Here is a 16,994-nt window from a genome sequence, read left to right as displayed (position 1 = left end):
AACTCTATTTATATATTGTAAAATAAACAAAGATTAGATTAGATTAGTTTTGTTTATTAATTTGGTATTTAATATATACCAACATAAATAAGTCTACCGAATACCGCATTTCGATAACTTACGAATGGCATCCCTGCAGTCCAATAAAAATAACAAACCCACGGCAATGACAACAAGCAACTCGTATCTCTTGTTTTTGCTGAAATTATAAATTAAAAAGCCATGAATTTAAAGTACAAGCGCCGTTACGAGAGTTTAAAACGCTCCGTCAAGAGTTATCTACTGGTAAGAGCTCAAAAACTTGGGCGAATTTATGCAAACTTTAGTGTATTTACTAGAAGATTTAAGATTCCTACTCACATATAATTTACATTATAGCGTTAAACATTTACGGGGAGTTATATGATCTATTAACACTAGAATACCAATTTCAGGAGAACGCCGCCCTCACGGATGAGATCTGTCGCCTGCAGGCCGAACTATCTGTGACCCGATCACAAAGACTTTACTTGATAGAGCGCCTAATGTTTCACGAGGGCTTGGAGAAATCCAATAGTGGACGACCCAGTGTCTCGAATGGAAAAGCCGACGCCGCTGAAACCACAAAGAAATACAGTCCTGTAGTTTCGCATAAGAACCCCAGCGAAGATAAGCCAAAAAATGTCACAATTGTACGGAAAAAGAAGCCCATGTTTCCGATGAACCTAAATAACGTATTGCTCCACTCACTGGGCGAGATAATATCAGTGAATCCCAATTTTCACACCGAGAGCTGGATATATCCCGTGGGATATGTAGCCACACGAATCTACGCCCATCCTAAGGATCCACGCAAGAAGTGTGTGTTCACATGTAAGATTTTAAATAACGCCGGGATTCCTCAGTTTCAAATAATACCCGACAATGATCTGGATGGAGTTTTCTTCGGAGAAAGCGCCAATATGTGTCACATGGAGCTTTTGAACTCCATTCAGCGGTCTCCCTGCGTTAAAATTAAAATACCCTTCGACGTACAGGGCGAGGTCTTCTTTGGCTTGTCAAACCAAAAGACACAATCGCTCCTTATGATGGATCCTGCCTTTCATCAGTGCACGAATTTCAAGGGATTCGCGGTGCAGAATGTTCAGTCCTTAAATAGCGCTTCTTTATCCTTTGAGACGCTCCAGGGATTTATATCTTGATAAGGTTTTTAAGTCTGTTTTACTATTTAATTTTCGAGAATAATATGTTTATAATATAAAGAAGAATTTTATTTCTCTGGTACGATCGTTGCAAGAAGTACATATTTATGTACCTAAGTATGTACCTGGTACATGATACGAAAACATGAAAAACCGGAACCAGATGATGCATTTGTTTCAATTCCATTTCATCCGTTTCAAAATATACTTTCTGGCGGTATACTAAATATTAAATTATTACAATTTTTAGCCAGATTGGTTAAATAATAGTTAAATAGATAACATATTATTCTTAAAACTCAATTACAAAAGTACAATTGTTGTCAACTATCGGCTTTTCCATGGAAAATCCGAAAAAACAAGCTGGCAACCTGCCGAGACAATCGGAAATACAACCCTCGGATCGAAACATATGTACACAATATCTGAAAAGTATAAAACAATATTTTGGGAAAGTTGTTTTGGCTAGCGTTCAATAAAACGACATTGCCACAGCAGCTGAGGATATAGCCAAGCAGCAGAATCGGAATCGGTTGAGATGGGGAGCATAGAAAAGGCGTGTATATCGGGATTTCTATGCCGACTGTGTTCAGAGATGCACCGTACAGTAATACATATTTATAGTGATCATGGCCAGCGTTTGTGTCTTGTTGAGAAAATCAACGGTTACCTACCAATTACAGTGAGTATTGCCAACTAATGGACGCTGCCGAAAAGGCGAAGCTACACACAAAGCTCGTTCCCATCGTCAAGGATGTTTGTGTGTTCCATTCCAATAGTTTTTCTAGTGAAATAATTTATTGATTTATCACCTACTGCTCCATTGCACCAGATATCTCCGACTGATCCATTGCCAAAAACCATATGCAAATCATGTCTGCATCGCGTGGAGCAGCATTACTCTCTCCTGATGCGTCTGACACGGATGCGGGAGGAGCGCAAGTTTAAGTTAATCAAATACAAAGCACAAGTAAGTAGTAGTAATAGTGTTCCATATAAGAATATTGCACTCAATACCTATATCATTGATTGTGCAGAGAAATCCCTCGATATCCAGCGTGGAATCGGAAGAGGACGTGGTGAGTTGTACAGCTCAATCTATTGAGGGGGCATCATCTCACCCACTTCGTTTGGCTTTTCCAGATAAATTCAAGCACGGTTCACGAGTGCCCCAATCGGAATGAGGAGGATCAAGCGACCCGCCGCAGCGAGTCGACGAGCACCGAAGCCGTAACTCGTCCACAGACCCAGGAATCCCAAACCCCCAAGTCAAGAAAGACCGCAGTGTCCACACCAAACAGGAGGGAAAGGCACGATGCCAGTGGTGCTGGCCCCAGCAATAGACACCGAAAACAGACTGGCACAGGCAACTCGGAAACGGGTAGCACTACTCGGAAAGGAACCCATGCAGATTAATGACTGCTAACCTCGTCTCTGGTCGGTGGAGCTATATATACAAGTACTTGACTATGTACATATATATAGACGTGTTTGTGTGTACGTACGTTTAGATTGGAATAAAGTAAGCATTTTATTTAATTGTCTAGTAAATTTCGAATACAGATGATAAGTGTACCATTTAAACGGGATTCTTACTGCGGATTTCGGGGTATGTTTTACTAAGATAGCGCATTTCGTGGTTGCCAACGCTTCTCTCACGCCGCTCAACGTGGCATATCCACTTTGCTTACCTCAATCTTATCGCAGCACCATTTTAGTGGCTAAATTCTTTTCGCATGATAGCAGCCAGTTCTTTGTTCCACTAAGTTTGCATGGCTTGTGGTTTCAGTTGTATGTTGCTCGATATGGTAGTACTCCTTGGTTCACCGATTGAAGCATACCGAGATAATGTACCCATGTATCTCGTTAAATTGCTTTCCATTTCATTCTTCACACAGAAACTACCAACACAAGAATTATTTCAGCAGTTTGGTAATTAAACTATTTCTTTAATCGTAATTAATGAACATGTAGGGATAGGTATAGTAGGCTCCCTTAACTTATTTGAAAAAGAAGCAAATACATAGATTCGTTTCGGTGCCTGTAATACCAGCAGATGTGTGAACATTTTATGTATATTCTTTCTCGATATGTATTTCATGAACCCCGTGACTCTTGCTCCAATTCATTTTAAACCTCGTCTGTCTTTGCAATGTTCGTTTTTTATTGAGCCTAACAATACGCACGATTCGCTGAATACTTAAAATTGTCAATCAGAATGGTATTATGATTACTTAGTTTATCTTGCTTTTCCTATCACTAATGTTTCCTGCCATTTACATACATATGTGTACGCCAACCGATCAGGTGCATACGTATATAGTGGGGAAAACACTTGTGCTTGCAATTGTCGTTACATCTTAAGTTAGTAAACGTATATTGTTTTCAGTTGCGGCTTCAATTCTGGAGGTATCACTGGAGTGTGTTCCACTTTTCGAGTAACTAGGCGCTTGAACCGTCCACTGAATTGCTTGCGAAATCCCTTAAAGCTGCTCTTATCACTTGAGGCCATCATGTCCTGGAAGAATGAAGAGTATTTGATAAGTATAAAATTTGGTAATTTTAAGATTAAAAACTCCGAAATAAATTAACTTATTATACATTTACTTAGTTACACGCTGATTGTGAGTCATATTCTGGTTTTGCCTTATCGCTAATGCATATTTCAAAACTGCAAAATTCCTAGAACGTGTCAAGTTACTTTTGTTGATTCATTGAAACAGGGAGATTCCTGAATGTAAGGCCAATGTAAGTGTTTCGCCAAAAAGTCCTTGTACGCTTTATGAATATCAGTTAGATTTGCAAATTTGCAAACGAGAAATTGAAAACCGGAAAACAAAAGTGATTTAGCCCTTCCTTAATTATAAACATACGATCCGAGTGAATTTGTAATTTATGAACCCCAGCTGACCTGCGCTTGTGTTTGCGATTCTCTAATCTTATCTTTGAAATTCCTCGGAATGGATCTATTTATGGCCGAGCGTGCCCAAGCAAAAGCCTATAATATATTGCCAAATGTCCGTATGTACATAGGTTCATACCTCCCATACATACTAATGACTTAAATGGCAATTGCTGAAGTGCAAACAATTTGTTTCCCCTTTATCTTCCGCCAACACACGAGCACAAAGACTAGGAACTAACTATACTGTACAGACGGTCGCCCGTGGAGTATCTAATAATCGTTACGTCATGATAATCTGCACTGCGGCGGAAACTTGTGCGAATGGCGAATGGTGGGTGGGCTATCTATTACACAGGAACTATGCAGGCAAATAAAAAAAAAGAAAAAAACAACGACATATCTCAAAGATATATCTCTTTACAATCCTAATTCGAAAATATATTACATACCATATCATAAAGTTGTATCTGATCCTAACTCACATGATATTCCTACGCTTTTACTTTCAGTGTGGACTTACCGGACTCAGGCAATTGTAGATGTGCGGTGTGGGCGCCTTTGGGGGAAATGTCCACTCCGTTTGGATGGAGCTCCCATTCCCGTTCCCGTTGGCGTCGCAAACAGCTGGTGCATTACTGGTCCTCACGAACGTAACGCTCTGGGTTTGTTTGGCAGGTGCTGAAGATGACGATGGTGTGGCGGATGCGGATGCGGCAGCGGATGAGGCCTTGGCCCTTGACTTGCCCTCGCTCGATTCCTTCATTCTTATGTGGTCGTCCCAGTAGCGAGTGAATATGTTTTTGGTGTGCTGGACGTCGGTGGACAATGGATGGTGCTGGTGCGGATGCGGGGTGTTCAGATAGTCGGTTACAGAAACATCACGTTGACAACATTTACTGCGGACAAGACGCATCGTTAATTTCCCAGTGATACCCTCGATCGGTGCAAAGTTAGTTCATTTTTAAGGTACACGCGTATCACAGATGGTTTCTATTATATCGGTATGATATGTAAGACATTTGCTATATGGCTAGCTAAATGTCGAGATGGCGACGGCGATTTTGACCATTGGCGGAAGTGGTTTTCGCTTTTCGGTATACTAATGCCTCGCCTGACTGTTTTGTTATTCGTAGTTTTTTTTTTTGTTTTTGTATTCGGGTTGTTTGCAGGTAGGAGCTGTGTATTTAGCAGCTACGCAGCGTTACAGCGCGACTAGAATATCGATTTTCTGTACTTGGGCTGGCGTTTTGGGTGGTGAGTTAGTCATGATGGCTGCGCACTATACTTTTTAGCTCAGCCCCTACTCCGAAGTTTGGTTATATTCAGCGGTTCCTTTGTTTGTTGTGTTTGTTGCTGGGTTTTGGCCAGTTTCTCTATTGCGACTGCCTTTCCCGAGGTGGTGTATTTATAGGAATGACACTTTTCATCTTTTCAATGCTAGACATAACTTACACAATATATCAATTTTGTTGTTTTTCACTAGGCCAAGCGGAGGAAAACCGAAACGGAAAAGCAGAATAGCGTAGAAGCAGTAAAGCAGAAAAACAGAAAAAACAGACAGACGTGTCGAGTATTTTCTAGTCGTGGTGCTCGTGCAGGGGAAAAATGCGATTAATGCTGGCACTCTTCACTACAACCACACATCCACACAAATGCGACCGTTGAATGTCTGCACATTTTCTTGAACTGCTCTACACGTAAGTACGCACATTAGATTCGACTTGGACTTCAGTTCGGTTCGGATGGCAGCGAGTATCTGAATCGCACAGAACTCGCACTCGACTGAACAAAACAAAAGCTACGAATCTGACTCATGTGCGCTTGCTTGACTACAGCCACAGCCAACCAAAATCTCAATCGAAAGTCGCTGCGAATGCGAATGTGAGTGTAGTGCGAGTGTAGTGAGCTCTCTCGATCTACCGATATCGATATACCGCACCATACATATATACTTCGATTCCCATTCCCACTCGTATTCGTATTCGTAATCGTTTTTGTGTTCGCATTCGTGTGTACTCCTCGCTCTTTTTTCAAGACCTTCTGACGTCAGCTGACATTTAGCGAGCACTGTGTTTTCACTAACACCAATTCGGGCACATTTGCGTGTATTTGGGTATCGGCGGGTGTATAAATAGCGTGTTTTGAGTGATTTACCCAAAGATACAAAAAATCCAGGTTCCGAGGAATACGCTTACGCCAACGATGACCGCTGCGAAACAACAAAAAAAAACTGCCTAACAACACGATCGCGAATCTCACGCTTTACGAAACGAAACGCTGCTTTAATTTGAGCGTTCCACGCCAAACCATCATCGCACTTAAGCAATTGGCTAGATTGCTAGCCGAGTTAGCCCCTGAACTGCGAGCCCAGTTGCTAAATGGGCCGATCTAAATATTTTTGTTTGTTTGCGCGCTAATTAATTGAAAGCAATCAAGAGATAGGATATAGGTATTGTCTGCGTTGTGCGCCAGTGAACAATGGATCTTTTGCGATATTAGGTATCTGTATCTGCGTGTTCCACTTCCACCGTTCCAGCCAAAAGAGCTGCCAGTTTTTGTGGCGTTAGGAATTGAATTGCAGCAGTTGAATTTTCGCGCCCACTTTTCCGCTAATTGTTGTCATTCGACTAATTCAAAAATGTCGTGTTTCATTTCGTGTTAATATTAGTTTTATTTCGACTTATTTTTCTTTTTCGCCGGCTCTGAACTGAATATTTTGGCCACCTTTTTGCCAACAAATAAGAGAGCAACCAATGCGAAAATACCCAAAGTCGCCAGCGATGTTATGTTTTCAGCTGCAAAATAACTCTGCAGTGGTCCCAAAAATTCGTTTCTGAAAAGTACGAAAGTCAAAACATTAGCAATTTGTTCATTGTTATTGGGATAAACGTTGTGTAGTATTAAATTCGATCTTCTCAAACCAGGATCTGTTTTAACCAGGGTAAAATTGATTATTGTAATATTGTTTATGTACAAACTGGATATTATACAACGGTTACGATTAACATTTGGTTCGATATTAATCAACGGAGTGATATTAACAATTGTTTTATGCTCGATGGTGGAATCAGTGTCTTTGTTGAATACCCTCAAACTGGCGTTATATGCAACTGTGTACCGGGGACCAAGAATCAGTATTTGTTAACTAATTGTAATTATTAATAGGTTTACAAGTTTTATCTTGGCTCACTTACTAAACACATGCATCAGTTTCTCACAAATCCCTATAAAAAGGTCATAATCGGACTTTGAGTTTAAAATTCGATCGATGGATAAATTTAAAATCATTTAAGCTATTAGAAGGGATACTTACACGGCACTGGGAATTGCGGGCACTGGTTGAGGATGGCTCTGGGTATATCCCTTCTCTGCAAACTGGACAAAGGCCTCGGGACTGTATTGCTTGGCCGAGTATTTGTACATCTTTCCTTGCCTCAAGCTGTAATGATTATAGTTTATATAATCTATTCTTGGATACGATCAAAGCGATGAGTGCTTACAAAATAAATGCCGGTGCTTCCAATACTCCCAGGCGCTTAGCAGTTGAAATTCCAGACTCTAAGCTGTTCATGCGGGCAATATTCAGCTTTCGCTTCAGCTTTCCGCCCACGGATTCCCAGACGGCATAGAGTCGCTGACAGACGGTACACTCGGCCGAAGAGCTGGAAGTGGGTGTAGGTGAGCATATGTATGTGCACATATATATATACATCTCATGGCGCTTAGATGGCGACCTCAACGCATGACTAATATAGCTTACAAGAAGATAAACCAGTCCCCGGTAGTGGCACCCGACGAGGCTTGAGTCAGGTGCTCGAAGTTGTCGTCAGAAAGCTCTTTGACCGCTGGCTCCAAGTTGTCATTGAAGAAGTCTAGGATTTCGTCATCGTTGATCTCGCCGTGGTAGAGAATGGGTATTCCTCGCCTAAAGAACACCAGAGCGGGCTCCTTGCTGGGGTCGTAGATGGACACCAGGTTGCTGTCTACCGACTGGACCACAATGGCCGACAAGGTCTCCTCCAGCTGGTCACGTATCTTGGTCACCATGTTCTCATATTCCACGCAGCGCTGGCAATTGTTTTTGTCTGCAATTAAGTGTGCTCGTTAGCCAGTAACCGGTGTGCCATCCTCCATATGCACAGTGGACACGTAGGCTGGATTTCTCTGGCTGACTTCTCTACCAATACTCACTGAATAGGACAACCACATTGCTGCTGCCGGTCAGGAGTTGAATCAACTCCGTGTCGTCCACACGCCGCAAATCCTGGCCTGCAGCACAGCCCAGACCCAGGGCTATAATAACAACCGATACTAAGTGCAGCATTATCTGGCTGTGGATCTGCAGCAGCGGAGTTGATCACTGGCGAATGCGAATGAATCCGATCGCAACTTGGATGCGGACGCAGAGTGAGCCCGGCTATCGATAGTCGGCGAAATGTATCGCCGCCAGTGATGCGCAAGGTGACAGCTTTCGAACCTAGGTACGTTTGCAGGTACAAATTTGTACCTACGCTAATATTTTGGTAGATAGGAATAAACTTTTGTTTAAATGCTTAATTAGTACTGTTCGATGTTGTATCGATTTAAGAACCAATTTGAAGGACAAGCACAAGAATAAAATACGAAATACTTTTATTCATAAGATTTTAACAAATAAATAATCAAGTGTAATACAATTTGTAACAATGCATTTATAACTAATTTTGGTATTGATCTACGAACTTCTTCCTTCAAAATTTTCTATAGAGTTTATTACAAAATCGTAGAGGTTTTCAATTTGTTGAGCTAGTTTATCTGTAAAAGGGAGAAATATAATTATTAAGAATTACTGCTTAAAACACTTTATAGAAACACCTTACCCTTATCTGTCTCTACAAGTTTGCTTTCCATTCCATCGCTTTCGCCAGATCCAGACATCATATCATCTTTGAAAATGTTTTTCAGCTTCGGCAGAACCAAGAGCAAGAAAATCAGGCCGATGAACTTGACGATTTTCTTGAATATCAACAGTTTGAGCAATATCTTTCCAAGCGTATACAGATTGATCTTGGACTTAAGCTTTTCCAGAATGGAGTCGTGCGAATGGTAGGGAATGAACGGAGCTGGCTTGTAAAACGGAGGAGGCGGTGGCCCATAGGAAGGATAGCCAGCTGGCGGTCCATATTCAGGAGGAGGAGGCAGATAGTTGTTGTTAGGCGGTGGCAGGTAGTTGTTGTTCGGCGGCGGATTGTACTGGTATCCATTGTTCGGCGGAGGCAGGTACTCCGGAGCAGGAGTGGCCGGAGGCAAGTAGCTGTTGCTCGGCGGGGAGCTGTAGCTGTAGCCCCCACTATCGTTGCCTGATAAATGCAAAAGAATCTTATGAGTTTAGCTTTTAAGGATAATCCAAGACATTAATCCAATGACTTCTGTCATAAATATTTTAATAGTTGTTTGTACACTGAATTATCGTTTTAAGCACTCAGTGTCAATTGATAGTACAAAAACACATATATTTGTAAATTTATATTATTAATTTCACTTTCAGTTTGCTGGTCTATGAGTTTTTCAGCACTTCAGAATTGTTTTTGATCCTTATTATGTTTCACACACCGAAATCCAATGAGTTCGAGCTTTGGATATCCCCGGAATAGCTATCTCCAGCACAAGCGCAGATGCAGGAAGTGCATATTATCAGAACGACCAGGTATTCGGTACGCATTTTGCGATCGCGTTGAGATATGAGTTAAGCGGTTCCTAAAAGTACAATAAACGGTTTGCCTGCCGTCCGTCTCTTTATAAATTTGGGGCCGAAAACATTGTGGCAAAGAAAATATCAGGTGGACGGACGGACGTGTGTGCAAGTATTTATAACTGCCATCGCATTTCCCCCGAAAGGCTTGGCCCCCACTTATAGGGCATATATGCAGCGTGGAGCCGGAGTGGAGGAATTGGATTCACTTGTGTATTCTTGCAAGAAATGTGGCTACCGTCTCACGTGCTGTTCAGTATTCATGCTACGTGCAATCGCTTGGATTGTGTTGGAGATTTCGAAAGAGACGCACAGAGTTCAATACAACTTTCACTACCCAACTTTCAAAAAGCCTGGAAATAGCAAACCGCCTATATTATATAGTGTTCGCCAGTTTGTGTTTCATTTGGGCATTTGACACCGAATTTTTGACAAATTGTTAAACCCGTTTTGTGGGAATTACGGTTTTGCATAAGTGACACAAATTGATGACATTTCGTACAAGTGTTGCGAATGTAATACTTTTGAAGATACTTAGGAATTCTTAGGAAACCGTCATATGTACGCAGTAACTACTGTTAGCTATTTGAATGAAAATATGATCTACACCGTAGGTCTTAATGGGCCTTAATAGTTTTATGTCGGCGGATATGCTTATAATATAGACGACGGATCTTCAACTTGGTTAATGTGCCACCACACCTCTTGAATTGTTAATTTCGAACTGCATTTATGCGCATTTAATTGCAGTTACACTGAAATTTTAAAACTAAATTAAGATATTGGGATAAATAATAATATTCAAGATCAAAGAACTTTAAAACATTAGGAACTTACAAGCTTTAATGTTATTGCTTTAGTAATATGATATATTAATATATAACCTTTCCTGTACTATCTAATTGTTTATATCTATTTTAACTGGTAATTGTATTCATGCTATTACCGTTACTTTTTATCTCGGTCACTACCGGAAGTGACCTAATTACGATTTAGAAACCTAAAGTTAACAAACTCTGAAAGAAACGAAGCTTAACTATTTAATTCTTCAAGGGTATGGTATTATTCAATGTAAACGAAATAAATAAGTTTCATTTAAAAACTTTGCAGAAATATACATATATGTATATAACTTTGAAATATAAACGAGTACGGTCACTCAAAAGCTGATAATCGAAATGGCCTAGTTTTCGCCAGGCGGTACGGTCACACTGCGCCTTGACTCAATTAGTATTTACAATTGGAACGCTGATAAAAAGTGAATAAAATTGTTGCATCGCAGGCGAAAGTGGGATCAAATGGACTCAGCACAGGAAGACGCGTCCAGCACGGATGTGTTTCTGGTCACGGCGAACGTTGGCAGCCTGTTCGAGGACGTAAGTGGCCGTTGGAACGGATGCGCCATGTCCACAGGGCTAGGAAGTATACATGTTTACGTACGGCCCATACATACACGATGCGTAAATCGCATATTTATGTATGGGCCCAGTGACATACATAGATATGTATATCCGAATCAGAGTTCCAAAACAAATTGGTATTCAGCACATTCAGCGCCCGCCGATAATCGAATTTCCAATCCAATTTGCAGCCGGAGAGGCTTCTGCAGCTATGGCTAAGCGAATTTCTCGCCAAGATCGCTGTCGCGCAGCCCCGTTTCCTGGCCCTCCACCTGCAGGAGGTGGGCGGCAAGACGTACGAGAAGTCCATGGAGTACGTGCAGGAGTTCATCAGGTGCCTCTGCGATGCCCCCGAAATGGGCGACTTCACCTGCGTACACATCTTCATGGACGAGGACTTCAAATCGGCCGAGCACTTTACGGTGGGTGGGTGAATCGTATTTCTAGGTCAATCGGCACATCAAAACCCAATTCGGATGAACTGAGGCGTTGCGCACATATTGTTCAATTAAAATTGCGCCGAAAGGCTTTTAAAAAATATGAATTAAGTCACTGGGCTTAGTCATGATAAATGAGTCTTGAATTGACGTATCAACATACAAAAAAGTTATATCGGGTTAAACCCAATAACCACATTATTGTATTATTATTTTTAGGCCCTTGGAAGTTTGTACTTTGTGCATAAGGATGTTGCTTCTCTGAAGATCTGGAATTTCCTAACCCACAGCTGGGAAGAAAGTCTTCAAGATGTCAAGGATAAACATATCTATTCCGGAAATATTGAAACTATTGCCACCAAAGAAAAGTCCAAGTTCCCACAGCACTTCTTTCCGGAGGTACGTTTAATGCAAATCATTAAGTACTGTTCATATTCTTACTATATTCTATTCAGTGTAAATGGTCCCGAAAAGGTTTTATGCGAACCCGATGGGAAATCAATGGCACCGTCATCGATCTAGTCAACATTCACTTATTCCACGATGCATCCAATTTGGCTGCATGCGAAAATTTCCCCTCCGTTTATTGTAAGACGCGCAGAAGAGCCCTAGTTCATACTATTGAAAGGTGACTGTTGATGCTGCCTAATCTTTTAGCTAATAATAAGTAAATATACCCTGAACAGGTTCCATTTGGACGAACAGAATGGCACTGTGCCATTTTTCCTCTTTGGTGATTTTAATTTTAGATGTGACACTGAAGGCGTTGTGAAAGTAAGTTAAACCTCTCAATCATTCCGAGCAGAAATGTAAAATTCGTTCTCTCTTAGGAATTAACTGAAAACTTGACCCCTCATCGCGTTCAAAATGTCAAGAATGAGAACGATAAGATCCATTATCGCAACTCAACTGGAAACAACGTACTTACCGTTGGAAAGAAAGAATTTAGTCATGCCGACCATCAACTCAAGTTCAAAGAAGACTGGGTAAGTAATGACATTCCTGACGCAAAACGCAATTACTAAGTTTCCCCTTATTTGTAGCTAAAGAAATTTGACAGAGAACTGGAGCCACTTAAAGACGTCCTAGTCGAGTATCCAATTAAGTTCGTTCCCTCGTATCCCTTCGAAGAAGACCCAGAAATGCCCACCGACTATATGTCTACGCGCTGTCCAGCCTGGTGCGACCGGATTCTGATGAGTCCCCAAGTCAATGAGATTATCGAGAGCGATGATTGGACATATGGCATGATTGGAGAAGCTGTCTGCATGGGCGACCACAAGGTAAAGTTAATTAGTAGCCCCTTTCAACTCTCCCATTTTAGTAACTACAGGAGCAATCTAAAATGACTTACAAAACCCGATTGCCTTTAGCTCTTGCACCAATTTTGACAAATATTCTTGCTCTTCGCTATTAGAGGCTTCATATGCTCCTTTCAAATGTCTTACACAAACAGGCTGTTTCTAATTCTGCTTCCATTCCTAACAACTAAGTTTCCCCTTCGGCATGGAGTCGCTTTGTCCACTTGTAGTGCGCTTACTATATCCTTTAAAATATACATTTTAACTTAAAGAAACTAGAAACTGAGAAAATATTAGTTCTTTTTAATATAAGCACTTTACAATTCTAGATGAATCTGCAAGGATATTTAAGAGCTTCGGTTTATCGAAGTAAGTTTGAATAAGGTAATCAATTTCGTAGTATAGATTCAAATCTGAACTTAGGTCAAGCGAAATGGCAGGGAATCATATGTATATACCATTTTCTAAAGAAACTTTCTACTTCAATCGGTCTAATAATTATTATCTCTTCTTTTTTGTCATGTAGCCTGTTTACTTAACTGTCCGTCTTAAACCAAACAAAGGTACTTATAGATCTTGTGATTGCAACTACACGAATACTTACGCCAAGCCCAACAATATCTCAACATCACCACTGCCCGCAGTCAAACTGAAATACTGTCCCTACTCAAATAAGCTCTTTGAGGATATAGCGACCAGTTCAAAGTTGATCGTTGACACGGAAGCTCGCAATATGTACAATTCCCTTAAAATTAGCCAAGACGCGGAGGCGAGCAGAACGACTTCCTCGAACTTCCCGAATATTAGTATTAACATAATCGATTCCGACAATATCTGCATGTGCCTGTGCGCACACCTTTCTAGCAATAGTCTGCTGCAGTTCGACGACTGCAACCGAACTGGCGAGGCCATTTGCCCCATGTGCCGGAACATAATCAAGAGGCAGCCCGTGGCACATCGCTATAAGCTGCTGTCCAAGCGCCTGATGATATCGCAGGATATCATAATTAACCGAATAGACACACAGCATCTGAGTACGGACTCTGAGCGACAGTACGAGGATCCGTACACCCCGGAGAGCACCGAGTCGCATTCGCCCTATCCGGAGGTCACTAGCTCCTGCACCTCCACCTCGAGCAGTTCGCGCAGTCCCTTCGAACGCAGACTAGCGACGGACAGGCTAGCGACAGAGAGCAAAGCTGGCGATTCGGACATATCGCCCTGTCCCGAGGTGCGAGATCTGGTAGCGGAGAAGCCCGCCAGAGGCACTGTGACGCCTGGTCAACTGAAATCACGGCTAGAGACTTTAAAGCGCTTATCCATCAAAGACGAAGCCCAGGATGAGGGCGAGGACGCGGTTGACGAGGCGGGGGCGGGTGGTGATGTTGAACATGTTGGAGCTGTTTGCCCCCCAAACGCTGCTCCAATGCGCCCAAAACGCCGCTCTAAAGTTATTCCTATGTGTTGTACTATCAACTAATTCCAGTTTTTTGTTATTTTTATTTATATTCTGTTGCTAAGAGAAGTATTTTAAAGCTGGCGATTCAAAATACCGCTTGTTAAAACGCTACGCATTATTTTATACTTATTTTATATTAATTTATGTAGTAAGAACGATTCAAAGATTTCTTTGCATCTGCATGCACTAAATCCATTTACCAAAACAATTAATGGCTATGTCTGAGTCTTAGCTTCAATATTTTTTTTACTTAACTTAAGTAATGAAATCTCTATATTCTGCATCTTCGAAACTCATTTTTCTACATTAATTGCTATATTGTACCAAATCGAAAGGTAAAAGTTATATTAGTTTTACAATGACCTGCGCCTGAAGCTTCGAACGCCAAGGTGCACGAGATATCTTTGAATTTACGTTGTGTAAATATATATAATTGTAGACCCAATGGAATCGTGTGTAAATATGTCGAGCGAGTGTAGTTATAATCTTGAACTCATGTGCATTTAAAGGCCATACCGAAATCTCTTATATTCATCTTATGTACCCTGTTCCTTTTCGCAGCAAAAGCGATTCAGCCTAAGCCCGTATTAAACTATTTCTTTGAATCTGTGTTTTAAGTATGTACATTGTTTATTATGTGTTCGTCATCTTTAAGAAAATAAATTACTTTTTTATACCTCACTTGTCTTCTTTTCTTTTTCTTTTCATTTATATATTTTACGTAAAAGTGCGATTCTTTTTCAGTTTTCTATCACTAATCAAAGTTGCCAGCGGACCGAACAAAAATATTTGTGGATCAAGAGTCCAGCTCGCAGCACCGTTTATGAGATCTCTTCAAGTCCTATAATCCTATATTTATACTTTTCTAGGCCCTGCGGATCCCACAGCTATATCGAAGCTACCGGAGAGCTTGGCGAACCTGGTGAATCAGGCACTGAACGACGAAAGCCTGTGGATGGAGCAGTCCGTGGTGGACGATTCGAGTGCATCGAACAGCTCCGCGGCCAAGTCGCGCTATATCTTGATGAAGAAGGGAACCACAAGTCCGTGCAAGGAAGACCCCGACGAGGCAGGCGCTTTGGCCGCCAAGAGCGACGGACTGGATACCGAGAGTGCAATGCTGCTGAAGGAAACAACCGTCTAGGGGAATCGCAACTTTTAACTTATGCCAGCTGAGCCAATAACTTGTACCGTGTGGTTTTGTGTTATGTACCTGTTATGTTAAACGCGTCCAATACGAGCTATTTATTTGTCACACCGCCAAGGAATGTGGAGAGCAGTCGCAGTAATAAAATATACATACGTGGTAGTTGCATTTATTTCAGAAAAACGTTCAAAAGATGAAAGGATGAAATCTAAAGCAGGCATTTAAACACAGTTCCACGCACGCATTAAGACTACGGCTAGGCGACTATTCGATGAGTTTTTTGGCTTTGAAGTACCTGCGGAGGTACAGAACTTGCCACGTCGCCAAGCCGAGCAGGCAGCACATGCTGAAGATGCTGAAGAACAGCACGCGGCTGTTGGTCTTCTCTGTAGGCAGAATACGAACAATAATTAGACGGGATTCTAGGGCATTTCGGTATCTCACTTACCATTGGTATCGCGCATTTCCTCCTCCCGCTTGCGCATGAGAACGAAATCACGCACAATGGAGTCGGAGAGATCCTCCAAACGCTTAAGATCAACTTCAAGGGGCTTCAGTTTGGATGCTTCGCCAATCTGCGTATGTTTCAAGGATTGCAAGTCAATTAAATATACAAAAAGGACATATAAGAGTACTTACGCCTTCGTAGCTCTTGGTCTCCACTCCCTTTTTGGTCAAGAGCGATACTTCCTGTACAACGCCGCGTTGATCTGGACAGAAATCAAAACGTTTATACATACCCGCTATAGGAGTTTATTGCAAACTATAACTTACGTGCAGGAACTTTGGATATGAAGCAGATTTCGTACGTCTCGTACACCTCGGACATGAAGCTGAACTTGCCCTTGGTGATGTGCTCCTTCTGCGACAGGATGTGTCCCTTGGTGTCGCGTGCCTGTTGGACGCAAATTGAGTGCGTTAAGTGCGGGGAGTAGGTTAAGTACGTGTACCGAGCGGAAAACTCACAATGTAGTCGATGATCTGGCCGGGTACGTCGGAAACTTCGTACTCGCCCATAACCAGTTGGTTCGCCTGGATGTCTTCCTTGAGGCACTTCTGGGTGTTCGGCGACAGCTTGAACATCACCGCATGGCTGCTCCAGGCACAGGCCATCAGTAGGCACACAATAAAAGCCGCCCTCGCCATAGCTAACAATTTAAATCTAACAAAATCTACGGCTGACAAAGATGAGGTGGCTATTTTATAGAGCTGGCACAAGACCGATGTTTTGGCAATGATATCGATGCGTCTAGAGTTTTGACAGCCCTGGTTTGGCGCAATCGGTACTAAATACTAAAAAAATACCGCAACTTAACTATGTCTCTCAAAAATTTTAACTCAAGTTTATTTTAATAGAATACCATCTAATTCAAGTTCCAAACACTTCAAAGCTTAATATGCCACAAGCTCGCATTTTTATCACACAGCCGTTA

General features: G+C 41.7%; 7 protein-coding genes across 14 annotated transcripts; 3 read left to right on the top strand and 4 right to left on the bottom strand.

Moving 5' to 3' along the window:
* Nucleotides 1-139: 139 nt before the first annotated feature.
* LOC117143202 (transforming growth factor beta regulator 1) lies at nucleotides 140-1,263 on the top strand. The gene is made up of 2 exons (XM_033307746.1): nucleotides 140-285; nucleotides 435-1,263. Exons 1-2 carry the CDS (start codon nucleotides 223-225, stop codon nucleotides 1,179-1,181), a joined length of 810 nt encoding a protein of 269 aa, XP_033163637.1. The 5' UTR covers nucleotides 140-222; the 3' UTR covers nucleotides 1,182-1,263.
* A 456-nt stretch (nucleotides 1,264-1,719) lies between these two features.
* Nucleotides 1,720-3,791, top strand: LOC117143205. The gene is made up of 5 exons (XM_033307750.1): nucleotides 1,720-1,863; nucleotides 2,014-2,151; nucleotides 2,219-2,260; nucleotides 2,325-2,703; nucleotides 3,571-3,791. The coding sequence occupies exons 1-4, from the start codon at nucleotides 1,720-1,722 to the stop codon at nucleotides 2,595-2,597; spliced, it is 597 nt and encodes a 198-aa protein (XP_033163641.1). The 3' UTR covers nucleotides 2,598-2,703; nucleotides 3,571-3,791.
* Nucleotides 3,324-6,224, bottom strand: LOC117143207. Of its 3 annotated transcripts, none has more exons than XM_033307753.1 (3): nucleotides 5,539-6,223; nucleotides 4,607-4,982; nucleotides 3,324-3,699 (listed from the first exon to the last, which is right to left on the bottom strand). In XM_033307753.1, the coding sequence occupies exons 2-3, from the start codon at nucleotides 4,847-4,849 to the stop codon at nucleotides 3,547-3,549; spliced, it is 396 nt and encodes a 131-aa protein (XP_033163644.1). In that variant the 5' UTR covers nucleotides 4,850-4,982; nucleotides 5,539-6,223; the 3' UTR covers nucleotides 3,324-3,546. The 3 variants fall into 3 exon arrangements, with proteins under 3 accessions (XP_033163644.1, XP_033163645.1, XP_033163643.1); XM_033307754.1 differs by having other exon boundaries at nucleotides 5,796-6,223; XM_033307752.1 differs by having other exon boundaries at nucleotides 4,607-6,224.
* Nucleotides 6,225-6,732: 508 nt separating this feature from the next.
* Nucleotides 6,733-8,487, bottom strand: LOC117143201 (thioredoxin domain-containing protein). 2 transcript variants are annotated; one of them, XM_033307745.1, is made up of 6 exons: nucleotides 8,278-8,486; nucleotides 7,847-8,171; nucleotides 7,587-7,748; nucleotides 7,400-7,525; nucleotides 7,281-7,310; nucleotides 6,827-6,919 (listed from the first exon to the last, which is right to left on the bottom strand). In XM_033307745.1, exons 1-5 carry the CDS (start codon nucleotides 8,408-8,410, stop codon nucleotides 7,301-7,303), a joined length of 756 nt encoding a protein of 251 aa, XP_033163636.1. In that variant the 5' UTR covers nucleotides 8,411-8,486; the 3' UTR covers nucleotides 6,827-6,919; nucleotides 7,281-7,300. The 2 variants fall into 2 exon arrangements, with proteins under 2 accessions (XP_033163635.1, XP_033163636.1); XM_033307744.1 differs by lacking the exon at nucleotides 7,281-7,310 and having other exon boundaries at nucleotides 6,733-6,919; nucleotides 8,278-8,487.
* Nucleotides 8,488-8,714: 227 nt separating this feature from the next.
* On the bottom strand, nucleotides 8,715-10,228 carry LOC117143204. Its single transcript, XM_033307749.1, has 3 exons — nucleotides 9,679-10,228; nucleotides 8,946-9,425; nucleotides 8,715-8,880 (listed from the first exon to the last, which is right to left on the bottom strand). Exons 1-3 carry the CDS (start codon nucleotides 9,785-9,787, stop codon nucleotides 8,801-8,803), a joined length of 669 nt encoding a protein of 222 aa, XP_033163640.1. The 5' UTR covers nucleotides 9,788-10,228; the 3' UTR covers nucleotides 8,715-8,800.
* A 768-nt stretch (nucleotides 10,229-10,996) lies between these two features.
* On the top strand, nucleotides 10,997-15,688 carry LOC117143198 (inositol polyphosphate-5-phosphatase A). 5 transcript variants are annotated; one of them, XM_033307741.1, is made up of 10 exons: nucleotides 10,999-11,193; nucleotides 11,409-11,639; nucleotides 11,874-12,053; nucleotides 12,110-12,282; nucleotides 12,341-12,428; nucleotides 12,485-12,640; nucleotides 12,698-12,937; nucleotides 13,285-13,324; nucleotides 13,482-13,518; nucleotides 15,284-15,370. In XM_033307741.1, exons 1-9 carry the CDS (start codon nucleotides 11,116-11,118, stop codon nucleotides 13,505-13,507), a joined length of 1,212 nt encoding a protein of 403 aa, XP_033163632.1. In that variant the 5' UTR covers nucleotides 10,999-11,115; the 3' UTR covers nucleotides 13,508-13,518; nucleotides 15,284-15,370. The 5 variants fall into 5 exon arrangements, with proteins under 5 accessions (XP_033163629.1, XP_033163630.1, XP_033163632.1 ...); XM_033307739.1 differs by lacking the exon at nucleotides 13,285-13,324 and having other exon boundaries at nucleotides 10,998-11,193; nucleotides 15,284-15,688; XM_033307740.1 differs by lacking the exon at nucleotides 15,284-15,370 and having other exon boundaries at nucleotides 13,482-13,608.
* Nucleotides 15,689-15,714: 26 nt separating this feature from the next.
* LOC117143203 (transmembrane emp24 domain-containing protein bai) lies at nucleotides 15,715-16,786 on the bottom strand. The gene is made up of 5 exons (XM_033307748.1): nucleotides 16,528-16,786; nucleotides 16,336-16,456; nucleotides 16,201-16,271; nucleotides 16,010-16,136; nucleotides 15,715-15,947 (listed from the first exon to the last, which is right to left on the bottom strand). The coding sequence occupies exons 1-5, from the start codon at nucleotides 16,705-16,707 to the stop codon at nucleotides 15,826-15,828; spliced, it is 621 nt and encodes a 206-aa protein (XP_033163639.1). The 5' UTR covers nucleotides 16,708-16,786; the 3' UTR covers nucleotides 15,715-15,825.
* Nucleotides 16,787-16,994: the final 208 nt, after the last annotated feature.

This window comes from Drosophila mauritiana, chromosome 3R (genome assembly GCF_004382145.1).
Source record: "Drosophila mauritiana strain mau12 chromosome 3R, ASM438214v1, whole genome shotgun sequence".
NCBI classification, from domain to species: Eukaryota; Metazoa; Arthropoda; class Insecta; order Diptera; family Drosophilidae; genus Drosophila; species Drosophila mauritiana.
This window is presented reverse-complemented; position numbering and strand designations above follow the sequence as displayed.